The sequence below is a fragment of the Pseudophryne corroboree genome, chromosome 1, assembly GCF_028390025.1.
Source record: "Pseudophryne corroboree isolate aPseCor3 chromosome 1, aPseCor3.hap2, whole genome shotgun sequence".
Classification (NCBI taxonomy): domain Eukaryota; kingdom Metazoa; phylum Chordata; class Amphibia; order Anura; family Myobatrachidae; genus Pseudophryne; species Pseudophryne corroboree.
In genome coordinates, this window is record NC_086444.1 from 189,418,806 (window position 1) to 189,436,187 (window position 17,382).

General features: G+C 48.4%; 1 protein-coding gene across 5 annotated transcripts in view; it reads left to right on the forward strand.

The window, feature by feature from the left end:
* RASA1 (RAS p21 protein activator 1) overlaps positions 1-17,382 on the forward strand; it is a 421,336-nt gene that overhangs the window by 205,038 nt on the left and 198,916 nt on the right. For all 5 annotated transcript variants that reach the window (XR_010246601.1, XM_063963963.1, XM_063963965.1 and 2 more), the window contains exon 4: positions 9,328-9,398. Coding sequence is in view for 4 of the 5 variants with exons in the window: in XM_063963963.1 (XP_063820033.1) it covers positions 9,328-9,398 (71 nt within the window). In the remaining variant the exon portion in view is untranslated. The remainder of the gene's footprint in view (positions 1-9,327; positions 9,399-17,382) is intronic.

The following is a 17,382-nucleotide window of genomic DNA, read 5'->3' on the forward strand; positions in this document are numbered from 1 at the left end:
GCCGCAGATTCGGCATACAGGATTGGATCCTGGTGACCACGGACGCCAGCCTGAGAGGCTGGGGAGCAGTCACACAAGGAAGAAACTTCCAGGGAGTATGGACGAGTCTGGAAACGTCTCTTCACATAAACATTCTGGAACTAAGAGCAATATACAATGCTCTAAGCCAGGCAGAACCTCTGCTTCAGGGAAAACCGGTGTTGATCCAGTCGGACAACATCACGGCAGTCGCCCATGTGAACAGACAGGGCGGCACAAGAAGCAGGAGTGCAATGGCAGAAGCTGCAAGGATTCTTCGCTGGGCAGAGAATCATGTGATAGCACTGTCAGCAGTGTTCATCCCGGGAGTGGACAACTGGGAAGCAGACTTCCTCAGCAGACACGATCTTCACCCGGGAGAGTGGGGACTTCATCCAGAAGTCTTCCACATGCTGGTAACCCGTTGGGAAAGACCAATGGTGGACATGATGGCGTCTCGCCTCAACAAAAAACTGGACAGGTATTGCGCCAGGTCAAGAGATCCGCAGGCAATAGCTGTGGACGCGCTGGTAACGCCTTGGGTGTACCAGTCGGTGTATGTGTTTCCTCCTCTGCCTCTCATACCAAAAGTATTGAGAATTATACGGCAAAGAGGCGTAAGAACGATACTAGTGGTTCCGGATTGGCCAAGAAGGACTTGGTACCCGGAACTTCAAGAGATGATCACGGACGATCCGTGGCCTCTACCTCTAAGGAGGGACTTGCTTCAGCAGGGTCCCTGTCTGTTTCAAGACTTACCGCGGCTGCGTTTGACGGCATGGCGGTTGAACGCCGGATCCTAAAGGAAAAAGGCATGCCGGAAGAAGTCATTCCTACTTTGATTAAAGCAAGGAAGGAAGGTGGCCAAGGCGGACATGGAGTAGCACACAGGCTCTGTGGCTCTCCAGCTTCAATATCCGACAAACAGATCCTGTGTCCCCCCGTGGGCCCGAAAATAGCCCCAATACCTGTGTAAACCCTCGGTGGGGCAGCCGTGTTGGAGTGGGAGCTGTGCGTTTGATCCCCGCTGCAGCCGGACTGATGTGTGAGCGGGGCGCCGGGACCTGTTACACCACGTGAGCCGCCGCTCTCCTTTCTCCGCGCTGGAGACTGTGCCTGGCGGCCGCCTCCTATGCTGCCCGTCTCCGCTCCTGCTGCTGCTGCTGTGCTGAGCCGCATAGGCACTGGTGAGCACTCTGCCTGACCCCTGCTATAGCGCTGCCGCGGGTCTCGCCGCCGATCTCCTGCCTACCGCTGCGGCTCCTACATAACTCCCCTGTCTGCCTCTTGGAGAAGCATTCACATTGCTGGGGGGACGGAGCTTGCCCTGGGGCAGACGTGTGTGAGCATCCTTATATTAAGATCTCCCTACATTCTATATAAGCTACTAGTGGCTCCTTTGCTGGGCTGCCCTGTTGCCTGCTACATCACATATACTGGGACACTGTGTGAGGCATTCAGTACATTATCCTGTTGGCCCCCAGCAGATACTTCCGGGCAGCATCTAGACAGGCTGTTCCTGGACGGATTTGTTGTACTGCCCTCTCCATAAACACCCACTGGACAGTTTTGATATACTATATATCCATAGGCGGCAGCTGGGCAGTTTTGATATACTTCACAGTTACACACGTAGCACCTGGACAGTTCTGATATACTACAATTCCTTGCTCTCTGTCACCGACTTGGCTGCAATGGTCAAGCCACATCAATCTACCGCGGCTGCGGCGAAGTTAGAGAAATATGCTAGAAACCCTCCGACACGGTCCCAACAGGGGGGGGAGGTACAGTCGACCTCATCGCCGCCTTCTCCGTCGGCTGGCTCCTCTTCTGCGGAGGCTACGGATGCGGCATTGCAAAAGGTGCTGGATGCGGTCACGGCCAGCGAAGCCCGCTTGGCCGACAGGATCGGTCAGGTCCAGGCGGACTTATCTATTATTCATCAGGACCTTCAGCGGGTGCGAGAGAGAGTCGGTGAAGTTGAGACGCGGGTATCCACGTTGGAGGACACGGTTACGCCAATTGGCAGACGTACTTCTGCCCTGGAGTCGCAGATGTTGGAGGTAAATAAAAAGATGACCGATATGGAGGGGAGATTGAGGCGGAACAACGTTCGCTTCGTCGGCCTCCCTGAGAAAGAGGAGGGTGCCTCCCCTGAAAAATTTCTTGAGAAGTGGCTGTTGGATGCGTTTGGAGCGGAAGAGTTCACCTCACATTTTGCGGTGGAACGCGCTCACAGAGTTCCGATGCGTCCTTTACCTCCAGGGGCACCTCCCCGTACTTTCATTGCCAAGCTGCTTCATTACCGGGATAGGGATGTGATTCTGAAATTGGCCCGCACTAGGGGCCCCCTCAAGTGGAACGGTTCTCCGATCTCAGTCTTTCCGGATTTCGCTATTGATGTGCAAAAGGATAGAGCTCAGTTTGTCCCTGTGAAACGCAGGCTGCGTGAACTGAACATCCCCTATGCCATGCTCTTTCCATCTAAACTGCGTGTGGTTTCAGATGGAGACACTAAATTCTTCTTGACTCCCCGTGAGGCTTCGGTGTGGTTGGACAGACACTTTCCGGCACGGCGGGCGTTGGCCGCTGACTGAACTCAAGCATTGGGTTTCTGAGGGATGTGTGATCATTGCTGGCGGGGTAAATGCGGGGATATCTTTAGAATTGTTATTCTGCTTTCACTAATATGCTACGGTGCTCACTTATGTCCTTATATCTGCCTCCTGTTGCCCTGGACTAGCATCCTGTTCAGATCTATATGTTACTCTCAGGTCCGCCTGGGTATATCTCTGTCCCGATGTATGGTCCAAAATAGTTCTTTAGATGGGGCTGTTCTGACGGCCCTAGGGGGGACTTGAATTTAGCTGGAGGTTACTCCTGCCGCAAGGTCATTGAATTCTTGGCCCCCTTTTGGTTTTGTTTTTTCTTTGTTTCTTGATTTTGCAAAATGTGTAAAGGTATTTCTTGCCTTAGTCGCTAGTGTTCGCTCTTTGGGAGAGTTGTTTGTTAGGGAATCAGGTATGCTGCAAGTTTTCAGTGGTATACGGGGTGGGGGTGGGGGTTATGTTAAGACAGTATTGTTTTGTTTGTATCCTCTGACGTGCAATGTGCTTGTTTCAGATGTGATTCTGTTGCAGCTGCTCACGGGTATGGGTGGGTGGATGTGTGCTGGAGGTGGCTGGTCGCGGGTCATCTGTTTTATCATTGAAAGTGCTATGGTATGGCTCTGGTTAGGTTACTGTCCTGGAATGTGAGGGGGATCAATGACAAAATCAAGCGTTCCCTGGTACTTAGACAGATCAAACAATATGCATCGGATGTAATCTGTTTGATGGAGACCCACTTGGTAGGCACTAGACTTATGTCCCTTAAAAAGCCGTGGGTGGGGTGGGCTTTCCATTCCACGCATACCGCGGCGTCCCGGGGAGTGTCGATTCTGATTAGAAAGTCTGTTCCTTTCTTGCTTGATAGTGTACAAACAGATCAATGGGGGAGATATGTGTTTCTAAAATGTAAAATCAACTCCGTCCCTTTACTGTTGCTAGCTGTATATGTGCCCCCTCCTTACTCGCCTGACGTTCTTAAAAAAGTATCTACCTTCATGGCCGCGTCCCCGGGTGTGGCTGCAATATGTATGGGTGACTTTAACAATGTCTTAAACCATGAACTGGATAGGTTCTCCATGGCGTCCTCCAACCCCCAGCCGAAGCGGTCTCCATTTGCAGATATTGTCTCTGAGCTGGGCTTGGTCGATCCCTGGAGATTGAAATATCCTGACCTAAGGCAATATTCGTGTTTCTCCCACTCCCACACTTCCTTCTCTAGGATAGACTTGGCTCTCCTCACTCGGGAGCTCCTGCCTATGATACATGGTGTTAAATATGAGACTAGGGGTATTTCGGTTCACTCCCCTGTATCGGTACATATTGACTTAAGCTGTCAGAGGGGCCAAGCAGTATGGAAATTTAACCCCTTCTGGCTCACGCATATGGGTGAGGGATCCGAATTGGAAGCTAGCTGGCTAGAATTTTTTAATTCACATACGGACACTACCGACATCTCCTTATTGTGGGATACCTTTAAAGCTTTCATGAGAGGAACTTTGATCAAAAGAGTGGGTAGTCTTAAATCCTCTTTTAAGAAACACGAGGCTGAGCTTGAGGCTCGGGTTACTGCTTCTGAGATGGTATACATACGGGATGGCTTGGACAACTCTAAATTAGACTGGCTCCATGCTCAGAAAGAATGGAAGGAGTATCTATGGGGGAAAACCCAGCACAGGCTTCTATTCTCCTCGCATGTTCACTACGCTACAGGGGATAGACCGGGCTCTTATTTGGCTAATCTTACAAGGGGGGACCGTTCCTCTCATACGGTGCTAGAGGTTGTGAACTCGGCCGGGACAGTGTTAGACCGCACCCCCCAAATTGTCACGGAATTTGTATCATATTATCAAGCGTTATATAGCTCCACACTAACATGTTCCCCGCTAGATTTGTGTAATTACTTGGATCAAATCCAGTTGCCCTGTATCTCCAGTGAGTCTAGAGCTCTTCTTGATGCTCCTCTGTCGTTGGAGGAGGTAGAGGCAGCGATCACCGCATCTCCAGATGGTAAGGCCTCCGGCCTTGATGGTATCCCATCGGAGTTGTATAAGAAACACGCTCGATTTTTCGCCCCTCAGTTGCTTACACTATTCAATACTATATTTGAGCAAAATATGCTTCCCCCTTCTATGGCGGAGGCATTGATCATAGTGATTCCCAAGCCAGATAAAGACCCCAAGAGGGTTGAGTCATATCGTCCTATCTCTCTGCTACCCACGGATATTAAAATCCTGGCTAAGGTCCTGGCTTCCAGACTCAATCGGGTTATAACCCAAATCATTCACCCGGACCAAACAGGCTTTATGCCTGGTACATCCACTGCCGTTAATTTAAGGCGCTTGTTCACTCATTTTCAGGTTTCTCGTGGGGAGGCCTGCTCTTCTGTTGTAGCCTCGTTAGATGCCGCAAAGGCCTTTGATTCGGTGGAGTGGGCCTTCTTATGGGAAACCATGAGTAGATTTGGCATGGGTCCCAATTTTATTAAATATGTTAGATTGCTCTATTCTCTGCCCATGGCCAGGGTCTCAGTGAATGGATACGTATCACATTCCTTCCCTTTGTCCAGGGGAACGAGACAGGGTTGCCCGCTCTCCCCCACATTGTTCGCCGTCGCTATTGAGCCACTGGCATGTTTGATTAGAGCTAGTCCCGATATTATGGGTATTAAGGTGGGCACAAGAGAAGATAGAATAGCATTATATGCTGATGATCTCTTGCTATTTGTTCAGGATTATGTCTCCTCTATGCCAATAATTCTGGATATGATCAATACCCATGGACAATTCTCCGGCCTCAAAATTAATTGGGACAAATCCAACATCACTCCACTTAAGGGTCCAATCCCGGTAGCCCCATTGATCCATATCCCGCTTAAGTGGGTAGACTCCTTTAAGTATCTGGGTATTTGGGTATCAAATGACCCTTGTACTTATGTTTCTCTTAATATTATGCCGCAGATTGTTTATCTCCGCTCAAAAATTAAGGTTTGGGGGGCTTTGCCTCTGACTATTACTGGTAGGGTCAACTTAGTGAAAATGGTGTACCTCCCTAAGCTCCTTTATGTCCTTCAGCAGTCACCTATATATATCGGCTTAAAAGTATTCAGGCAAATTGACAGCCTACTGTCTTCCTTGATTTGGGCTAGCAGGAGAGCACGGTTGAAGATTGACACCCTGTCTAGACCAAGACTGACGGGAGGACTGGCCCTCCCTGTTTTTAAATTTTACTATTATGCAGCGCAGTTGGCACATATCTGGGAGTGGATGTCTGACTCCGACAATCTCACCTTACACTCACAAATGTTTCTGCAGGAGTATCCTGATGGCACGCCGTTGCAGTTGTTACTCTGTGGGAATACTAAATTGTCTAGGGTCCCTATAATAAGGCAGGCCACTCTTGTGTGGAAGCGGGTACATACTATACTGCTGGGCCAGGGTATAGACCCAGACACTCCGTTACATAATGTCCTTGGTCTCCCAGAATTAGCCTCGCTCCATACCAGGGCGGTGTGGGGTAGGTGGGGGGTAACATCCCTGGGGCAATTGTATAATGGCGATATATTGAAATCTTTCCAGCAGCTCCAACAGGACTATAATTTACCCTCCTCTTATTTTTACCGTTATTTGCAACTGAGACATGCGATTAATGTACAGTTTTCTAATACCCCTCCGAAGATTCTGGCCTCCCCAGTCAAGTCACTTTTACAGAATCTGGGTAACGGGCATTTGGTATCCAGTATTTATACAAGTATGCTCCGGTCTCACTACTCTGACCCATTATCCTCTCTTAGAAATAAATGGGAATCAGACCTGGGAACAATTTCTGATGAGGTATGGGAGAGTGCTCTTTGCTCCCCACGGTTATCTACCACTACCACTAGATATCAGCAAATCCAGTTGTTCATAATACACAGAGTGTACATGACACCAGTGAGATTGGCCCGCATGGGCGGTACTCATACTACCAGATGTCCTAAATGTGGCAGTCTGGATGCTGATTTTTGGCATATTATTTGGCTTTGCCCCAGGATGGCAGTGTTTTGGTCTGGTATTATTAACATTCTGGTGTCGACTGGTATTCCATTGGATCTGTGTACTCCGGTGGTATGTGTGTTGTCGGCTTTGGAGGAAGAGGCCCTGGATGCTCCTAGCAGACGATATCTGATTAATTTGTGTGCTTTAGCCAAGGTGTGTGTCGCTAGACTATGGTTGGCCAAGGATGTTCCCACAGTACAGTCATGGGTTTCGCTTGTCAATGAAACGGCGGCTCACGAAAAATATGTATACATGGCCAGAAAAGCAAGGAAAAAGTATCACGACCTATGGGGCAGATGGCTCAGCTCTCCTAGTTCAACGAACCATAGTGACTGATTACTTGCTATAGTGTGACCAATATGATGATGGGATGGAGGGATGGGCCATGTACCATGGGGAATGTGTTGAATTATGTAGGTGGGTCTGTACTGATGGCGTTGTTTTTCCCTCTCGTGTATCGCCCATGGGACCGCGGCCAGCCACCCATTTGCCCGTGTTTGAGGTTATATGTTGTACAGTATAGATGGTTGGGTAGTTTCTGAGATGTGCATGCTTAATATATCTGAATAATTTGTCTCCATATATGGCACTTCTCCTGATTTATAAATGTATATGCAAGAGAGGAGCATGCAAGTTACACATGCTGTGATTGAAATTTTTGGATGGGAATCTGCGTATTCCCTTATCTGGAATACTGTCTGTTTGTTTGGTAGTTTTGTTGTATTGTTTAACTGCAAAATGAAAAACCAATAAAAAATTATTGAATTAAAAAAAAAAAAAAAAAAAAAGCAAGGAAGGAAGTAACCGTGCAACATTATCACCGAATTTGGCGAAAATATGTTGCGTGGTGCGAAGATCGGAGTGCTCCGACGGAGGAATTTCAACTGGGTCGATTCCTACATTTCCTGCAATCAGGATTGTCTATGGGTCTCAAATTGGGATCTATTAAGGTTCAAATTTCGGCCCTGTCGATTTTCTTTCAAAAAGAATTGGCTTCAGTCCCTGAAGTCCAGACCTTTGTTAAGGGAGTGCTGCATATACAGCCTCCTGTGGTGCCTCCAGTGGCACCGTGGGATCTCAATGTGGTTTTGGACTTTCTAAAATCTCATTGGTTTGAACCACTAAATAAGGTGGATTTGAAATATCTCACTTGGAAAGTGACCATGCTTCTAGCCCTGGCTTCTGCCAGGAGAGTATCAGAATTGGCAGCTTTATCTTACAAAAGCCCATATCTGATTTTCCATTCGGACAGGGCAGAACTGCGGACTCGTCCGCATTTTCTCCCTAAGGTGGTGTCAGCATTTCATCTGAACCAGCCTATTGTAGTGCCTGCGGCTACAAGTGACTTGGAGGACTCCAAGTTACTGGACGTTGTCAGAGCATTAAAAATATATATTGCAAGGACAGCTGGAGTCAGAAAATCTGACTCGTTGTTTATATTGTATGCACCCAACAAGATGGGTGCTCCTGCGTCTAAGCAGACGATTGCTCGTTGGATCTGTAGCACAATCCAACTTGCACATTCTGTGGCAGGCCTGCCACAGCCTAAATCTGTAAAGGCCCACTCCACAAGGAAGGTGGGCTCATCTTGGGCGGCTGCCCGAGGGGTCTCGGCGTTACAACTTTGCCGAGCAGCTACGTGGTCAGGGGAGAACACGTTTGTAAAATTTTACAAATTTGATACTCTGGCTAAGGAGGACCTGGAGTTCTCTCATTCGGTGCTGCAGAGTCATCCGCACTCTCCCGCCCGTTTGGGAGCTTTGGTATAATCCCCATGGTCCTTTCAGGAACCCCAGCATCCACTAGGACGATAGAGAAAATAAGATTTTACTTACCGATAAATCTATTTCTCGGAGTCCGTAGTGGATGCTGGGCGCCCATCCCAAGTGCGGATTATCTGCATAAATTGTACATAGTTATTGTTAACTAATTCGGGTTATTGTTGAAGGAAGCCATCTTTCAGAGGCTCCGCTGTTATCATACTGTTAACTGGGTTTAGATCACAGGTTGTACGGTGTGATTGGTGTGGCTGGTATGAGTCTTACCCGGGATTCAAAATCCTCCCTTATTGTGTACGCTCGTCCGGGCACAGTACCTAACTGGAGTCTGGAGGAGGGTCATAGGGGGAGGAGCCAGTGCACACCACCTGATCTGGAAAAGCTTTACTTTTTGTGCCCTGTCTCCTGCGGAGCCGCTATTCCCCATGGTCCTTTCAGGAACCCCAGCATCCACTACGGACTCCGAGAAATAGATTTATCGGTAAGTAAAATCTTATTTTAACCCAGGTTTATGAATTTAGCCCCCTGAATTACATTTTTGCGAACACTTAAATGAACGGGTTGTCCTGTTAAAAAAGAAAGTCCTAATTATGCATCTATGAGATGAAGACATTAGGGTGTCCCGTACTGAGGTACAATACAGTGGGTTTGTGAATGCAGGTGATCTGAATCTAGACGTACATTGCTGCTGTTTTGTAACCCTGTGATAAACAGCAAACAGAAGCCATCAGCAATACCAGTAATATCTGCTGCTATTGCTGATGGCTTCTGTTTGGTGTTTATCACAGGGCTACATAGTGTTACTTAAATGTATATTACTTTGTGAGTATAGGCAATCTAATAGCTATTGTAATTAAAAATCCTTTTTTTCCCTTTATTTTTTTTTAGCCTGTTGAAGACAGACGTAGAGTACGTGCTATTCTTCCTTATACTAAAGTCCCAGAAACAGATGAAATCAGGTGTGTCATATAATTGAGTTCAGTATTTAAAGAATAGTTAGACATTTTCAGCTGATATGCATGAACATTTTCACATAATACTTAAATGATTTTTGTTTTATATGCAGTGAGTGTTGGAGTGCAATTTAGGTTTATCCTAGAACATACAAACTAAACCCTTTTTTGTTTAAATAGCGTTTGTTTCTTTTGCCTTTGGTAGATATGGGTGATATTTTATTGTTAAATAATTTTAGTGACAGGGGGGTATTTAATTGTTTGAAAAGTCATTTGGGTTGTCTGTTTTTTCCTATCTAATAGATGGGGGGAAAACAGACACCCAACCGACTTTTCAAATCAATGAATATCCCCCTTAGTGTCTACAGTTTTCTTTTGGGAAGTCCAGGCCCTACACCCAGAAGAATCATCCTGGCTGCTTTCTACACATGCAGTCTCCGCTATCTATCTAATTTTCTCTGACGTCCTAGTGGATGCTGGGGACTCCGTCAGGACCATGGGGATTAGCGGCTCCGCAGGAGACAGGGCACAAAAATAAAGCTTTAGGATCAGGTGGTGTGCACTGGCTCCTCCCCCTATGACCCTCCTCCAAGCCTCAGGTTTTTGTGCCCGTCCGAGCAGGGTGCAATCTAGGTGGCTCTCCTAAAGAGCTGCTTAGAAAAAGTTTTTAGGTTTTTTATTTTACAGTGAGTCCTGCTGGCAACAGGCTCACTGCAACGAGGGACTTAGGGGAGAAGAAGTGAACTCACCTGCGTGCAGGATGGATTGGCTTCTTAGGCTACTGGACACCATTAGCTCCAGAGGGATCGAACACAGGCCCAGCCATGGAGTCCGGTCCCGGAGCCGTGCCGCCGACCCCCTTGCAGATGCCGAAAAGTGAAGAGGTCCAGAAACCGGCGGCAGAAGACTTTTCAGTCTTCATGAGGTAGCGCACAGCACTGCAGCTGTGCGCCATTGTTGTCACACACTTCACACCAGCGGTCACTGAGGGTGCAGGGCGCTGTGGGGGGCGCCCTGGGCAGCAATGAAATACCTATACTGGCTAAAAGATACATCACATATAGCCCCTGGGGCTATATGGATGTATTTAACCCCTGCCAGGTCTCAGAAAAACGGGAGAAGAAGCCCGCCGAAAAGGGGGCGGGGCCTATTCTCCTCAGCACACAGCGCCATTTTCCCTCACAGAAATGCTGGTGGGAAGGCTCCCAGGCTCTCCCCTGCACTGCACTACAGAAACAGGGTTAAAACAGAGAGGGGGGGCACTTATTTGGCGATATGATTATATATATTAAGATGCTATAAGGGAAAAACACTTATATAAAGGTTGTCCCTGTATATTTATAGCGTTTTGGTGTGTGCTGGCAAACTCTCCCTCTGTCTCTCCAAAGGGCTAGTGGGGTCCTGTCCTCTATCAGAGCATTCCCTGTGTGTGTGCTGTGTGTCGGTACGTGTGTGTCGACATGTATGAGGACGATGTTGGTGAGGAGGCGGAGCAATTGCCTGTAATGGTGATGTCACTCTCTAGGGAGTCGACACCGGAATGGATGGCTTATTTAAGGAATTACGTGATAATGTCAACACGCTGCAAGGTCGGTTGACGACATGAGACGGCCGGCAAACCAATTAGTACCTGTCCAGGCGTCTCAAACACCGTCAGGGGCGTTAAAACGTCTTTTTACCTCAGTCGGTCGACACAGACACGGACACTGACTCCAGTGTCGACGGTGAAGAAACAAACGTATTTTTCTTTTAGGGCCACACGTTACTTGTTAAGGGCAATGAAGGAGGTGTTACATATTTCTGATACTACAAGTACCACAAAAAAGGGTATTTTGTGGAGTGTGAAAAAACTACCTGTAGTTTTTCCTGAATCAGATAAATTAAATGAAGTGTGTGATGATGCGTGGGTTTCCCCCGATAGAAAATTATTGGCGGTATACCCTTTCCCGCCAGAAGTTAGGGCGCGTTGGGAAACACCCCTTAGGGTGGATAAGGCGCTCACACGCTTATCAAAACAAGTGGCGGTACCGTCTCCAGATAGGGCCGCCTCAAGGAGCCAGCTGATAGGAGGCTGGAAAATATCCTAAAAAGTATATACACACATACTGGTGTTATACTGCGACCAGCGATCGCCTCAGCCTGGATGTGCAGCGCTGGGGTGGCTTGGTCGGATTCCCTGACTGAAAATATTGATACCCTTGACAGGGACAGTATTTTATTGACTATAGAGCATTTAAAGGATGCATTTCTATATATGCGAGATGCACAGAGGGATATTTGCACTCTGGCATCAAGAGTAAGTGCGATGTCCATATCTGCCAGAAGTTGTTTATGGACACGACAGTGGTCAGGTGATGCAGATTCCAAACGGCACATGGAAGTATTGCCGTATAAAGGAGAAAAAGACAACGTCTTTTCAGCCTCAGTCCTTTCGTCCCCATAAGGGCAAGCGGTCAAAAGGCCAGTCATATCTGCCATGGGATAGAGGAAAGGGAAGAAGACTGCAGCAGGCAGCCCATTCCCAGGAACAGAAGCCCTCCACCGCTTCTGCCAAGTCCTCAGCATGACGCTGGGGCCGTACAAGCGGACTCAGGTGCGGTGGGGGGTCGTCTCAAGAGTTTCAGCACGCAGTGGGCTCACTCGCAAGTGGACCCCTGGATCCTACATGTAGTATCCCAGGGGTACAGATTGGAAGTTCGAGACGTCTCCCCCTCGCAGGTTCCTGAAGTCTGCTTTACCAACGTCTCCCTCCGACAGGGAGGCAGTAGTGGAAACAATTCACAAGCTGTATTCCCAGCAGGTGATAATCAAAGTACCCCTCCTACAACAAGGAAAGGGGTATTATTCCACACTATATTGTGGTACTGAAGCCAGACGGCTCGGTGAGACCTATTCTAAATCTGAAATATTTGAACACTTACATAAAAAGGTTCAAATCAAGATGGAGTCACTCAGAGCAGTGATAGCGAACCAGGAAAAAGGGGACTATATGGTGTCCCGGGACAGATGCTTACCTCCATGTCCCAATTTGCCCTTCTCACCAAGGGTACCTCAGGTTCGTGGTACAGAACTGTCACTATCAGTTTCAGACGCTGCCGGTTGGATTGTCCACGGCACCCCGGGTCCTTACCAAGGTAATGGCCGAAATGATGATTCTTCTTCAAAGAAAATGGACGATCTCCTGATAAGGGCAAGGTCCAGAGAACAGTTGGAGGTCGGAGTAGCACTATCTCAAGTAGTTCTACGACAGCACGGGTGGATTCTAAATATTCCAAAACCGCAGCTGTTTCCGACGACACGTCTGCTGTTCCTAGGGATGATTCTGGACACAGTCCAGAAAAAGGTGTTTCTCCCGGAGAAGAAAGCCAGGGAGTTATCCGAGCTAGTCAGGAACCTCCTAAAACCAGGAAAAGTGTCAGTGCATCATTGCACAAGGGTCCTGGGAAAAATGGTGGCTTCTTACGAAGCGATTCCATTCGGCAGATTTCACGCAAGAACTTTTCAGTGGGATCTGCTGGACAAATGGTCCGGATCGCATCTGCAGATGCATCAGCGGATAACCTTATCGCCACGGACAAGGGTGTCTCTTCTGTGGTGGTTGCAGAGTGCTCATCTGTTAGAGGGCCGCAGATTCGGCATACAGGACTGGGTCCTGGTGACCACGGATGCCAGTCTGAGAGGCTGGGGAGCGGTCACACAGGGAAGAAACTTCCAGGGAGTATGGTCAAGCCTGGAGATGTCTCTTCACATAAATATACTGGAGCTAAGAGCGATTTACAATGCTCTAAGCCTGGCAAAACCCCTGCTTCAGGGTCAGCCGGTGTTGATCCAGTCGGACAACATCACGGCAGTCGCCCACGTAAACAGACAGGGCGGCACAAGAAGCAGGAGAGCAATGGCAGAAGCTGCAAGGATTCTTCGCTGGGCGGAAGATCATGTGATAGCACTGTCAGCAGTGTTCATTCCGGGAGTGGACAACTGGGAAGCAGACTTCCTCAGCAGACACGATCTACACCCGGGAGAGTGGGGACTTCATCCAGAAGTCTTCCACATGATTGTGAACCGTTGGGAAAAACCAAAGGTGGATATGATGGCGTCTCGCCTCAACAAAAAACTGGACAGGTATTGCGCCAGGTCAAGAGACCCTCAGGCAATAGCTGTGGACGCTCTGGTAACACCGTGGGTGTTCCAGTCAGTGTATGTGTTTCCTCCTCTGCCTCTCATACCAAAAGTACTGAGAATTATACGGCAAAGGGGAGTAAGAACGATACTCGTGGCTCCGGATTGGCCAAGAAGAACTTGGTACCCGGAACTTCAGGAGATGCTCACGGAAGATCCGTGGCCTCTACCTCTAAGACGGGACCTGCTTCAGCAGGGACCGTGTCTATTCCAAGACTTACCGCGGCTGCGTTTGACGGCATGGCGGTTGAACGCCGAATTCTAAGGGAAAAAGGCATTCCGGAAGAGGTCATTCCTACACTGGTAAAAGCCAGGAAGGAGGTGACTGCACAACATTATCACCGCATTTGGAGAAAATATGTTGCGTGGTGTGAGGCCAGGAAGGCCCCCACGGAGGATTCCTACATTTCCTGCAAACAGGATTGTCTATGGGCCTCAAATTGGGGTCCATTAAGGTTCAAATTTCGGCCCTGTCGATTTTCTTCCAGAAAGAATTGGCTTCAGTTCCTGAAGTCCAGACTTTTGTAAAAGGAGTACTACATATACAGCCCCCGGTTGTGCCCCCAGTGGCTCCGTGGGACCTTAACGTAGTTTTGGATTTTCTCAAATCCCATTGGTTTGAGCCACTCAAATCGGTGGATTTGAAATATCTTACATGGAAAGTAACCATGCTACTGGCCCTGGCTTCAGCCAGGAGAGTGTCAGAATTGGCGGCTTTATCGTATAAAAGCCCATATCTGATTTTCCATTCGGACAGGGCAGAACTGCGGACGCGTCCTCAGTTTCTGCCTAAGGTGGTGTCAGCGTTTCACCTGAACCAGCCTATTGTGGTGCCTGCGGCTACTAGCGATTTGGAGGATTCCAAGTTGCTGGACGTTGTCAGGGCATTGAAAATATATATTTCAAGGACGGCTGGAGTCAGAAAATCTGACTCGCTGTTTATACTGTATGCACCCAACAAGTTGGGTGCTCCTGCTTCTAAGCAGACGATTGCTCGTTGGATTTGTAGCACAATTCAACTTGCACATTCTGTGGCAGGCCTGCCACAGCCTAAATCTGTCAAGGCCCATTCCACAAGGAAGGTGGGCTCATCCTGGGCGGCTGCCCGAGGGGTCTCGGCATTACAACTCTGCCGAGCAGCTACGTGGTCGGGGGAGAACACGTTTGTAAAATTCTACAAATTTGATACCCTGGCTAAAGAGGACCTGGAGTTCTCTCATTCGGTGCTGCAGAGTCATCCGCACTCTCCCGCCCGTTTGGGAGCTTTGGTATAATCCCCATGGTCCTGACGGAGTCCCCAGCATCCACTAGGACGTCAGAGAAAATAAGATTTTACTTACCGATAAATCTATTTCTCGTAGTCCGTAGTGGATGCTGGGCGCCCATCCCAAGTGCGGATTGTCTGCAATACTTGTACATAGTTATTGTTACAAAAAAATCGGGTTGTTATTGTTGTGAACCGTCTGTTCAGAGGCTCCTACGTTTGTCATACTGTTAACTGGGTTCAGATCACAAGTTGTACGGTGTGATTGGTGTGGCTGGTATGAGTCTTACCCGGGATTCAAAATCCTTCCTTATTGTGTACGCTCGTCCGGGCACAGTATCCTAACTGAGGCTTGGAGGAGGGTCATAGGGGGAGGAGCCAGTGCACACCACCTGATCCTAAAGCTTTATTTTTGTGCCCTGTCTCCTGCGGAGCCGCTAATCCCCATGGTCCTGACGGAGTCCCCAGCATCCACTACGGACTACGAGAAATAGATTTATCGGTAAGTAAAATCTTATTATTATCACCGCGCCTCATATTTCTATTCATGAACTATTTATTTTTAACTCCTTTAACAACCTTGCTATTAGACACCTGCTTTAACTTCTATTAAAGCAGGTGCCTCCAGCATCTATTCACATGGAGAGAAGGACAGGGGACTTGCTAGTAACTCATAGAGCGCTCGGCATGCCCCCCACAGCAGCGAAAACCATGAAGCCATGCCCCCTAATTTCGGCTGCACTTCAGTGTCCCTCTTCCCAGCTTCTAAAAGTAGGGAGGTATGCCTTTACCGTTCCCCCAGGCAGGCCAGTTTCCGTTTGATGTCTGCAGGAGCGGCACTGTTTAACTCTCTGGTTCTCATAGCCCACATAGTTACGAATACTCCCGCTACATGGCATCCAATGAATAGAGCACTGGAATCTTCTTCAAGGTAATTTGTACTATCAAAGCTAAGGCCATCGGACGCTGGGCAAACACCCTTGGGGATGGCCCGGGTCTGGTAACCACAGAGACAAGTTCTTGTCTCTTGGGACATATCAGGGTGGAGTACTACTATCTTGATGAGGTACTTATAGCACTGGTATCATAGCCTTCATGGCATTGTAGCCTTCATGGGATTGGTGGGCAACCAGGACAGCCCTCTGGCCTTGCTCCTGCTGCACTGACGAAAAAGCACCTGGGAGCTCTTCTTTAGTCAGAGATCCATTTGTTCAACAATGTTGGGGATTTGATAGTGGCTCCGAATACAACTCCCTTCCTCCTGAGGCAGACCAGGTTGCAAGATATTAAGTTTCGTTCCTTTGGGCCACAAGGCATAACCAAGGGACTGTGTTTCTGGTTTCCAGTTTTCCCCCTCCAGGAGCTTCGTGCTATGAGGTAAACGGCCGTGATCTACCAGTTGCCCTGTCAGCTGCCAGCCTGCAGCATGAGGGCAGGCCTCCAACTGCTTTTCCACCGATGCTTGAATGAAGTCCATGGCGATGCCTGGGTAAGAGGAGTGGTCTCCCAGGGCTATGCTCTATTCATTCAGATGCATCCTATATTTTCAGAGTCTGCGACGGGTAGGCGGATTTCCAAAGCCGCCAGGTCGTTCATTTGGGCGAAGGGGCTCTTCATCCAGACATCTTTCCACTTCTGTTTCTCCTCTGGGGCTCGCCAGCCATTGTCATAATGGCGTCTCAGCACTCATCAAAGCCATCGAGGTGCTGTTCCAGGAGCTCTTCTAGTGGACTTTTTGGAGGTTCGGTACACCTTCCTTTTACTCTACATCCACTCTTCCTGGATCAATGGGTATTCCTCAGGTTGCAGTTGGAGGACAGCACGGTGATCCTTGTGGCTTCGTACTGACTGTGAAGGGCTTGGTTCATGGATCTTCCCTGCTTTTCTATCGACACTCCCTGGCGTGCTTCCGTCCATGTCTTGCACATCTCTCGTCCGGGTAGCTTTTAGCACATCCATCCTGTGAGCTCACGAGTCCTCAAGATTGGTCATTCATACCATGCTTAATGTTCGTTAACCACCTTCTCCTACAATTTCTTATTGTGTTCGGGTAGAAGGACTTCCTTCACCTAGTATTCGATTAGAGGTTTTTCCACTGGTTGAATCGACTCATGGGAGTCCTTTTTCTTGCTGGCAGGTCCTGAATTAGGCCTCTGCCTGTCTTTATTGTTGGTGCTTGTGTCTGCCCTTTATGTGCTCTTTTTGGGGTTGTTTTTGCTGTTACCTAATGTACAAACTACAGGGTGTTCACTGCGTACAGTCCCCATTTGTTCTTCCAGTGGTTTTACTGGAGACTGATTTGGGATTTTAGGGCTCTGCTTTCAGTTCTGTTTGAGCCTTTGGATGCTGTGGGCTTACATACACAGCAGTCTATTCGCTTGCCATGGCCTGATGGGTATCGGACCTAAGTGCATTCTCTTCTCACTCTTCAGTTCTGGCTCATCTCTTGGACCAGGCCATTTTTTGGTTGATTGTACTGCCTCCCTCGGGTATTACGTGGTTTCACATCTATAGATTGTGATTCCTTTCTTTCATACACTGGATTCT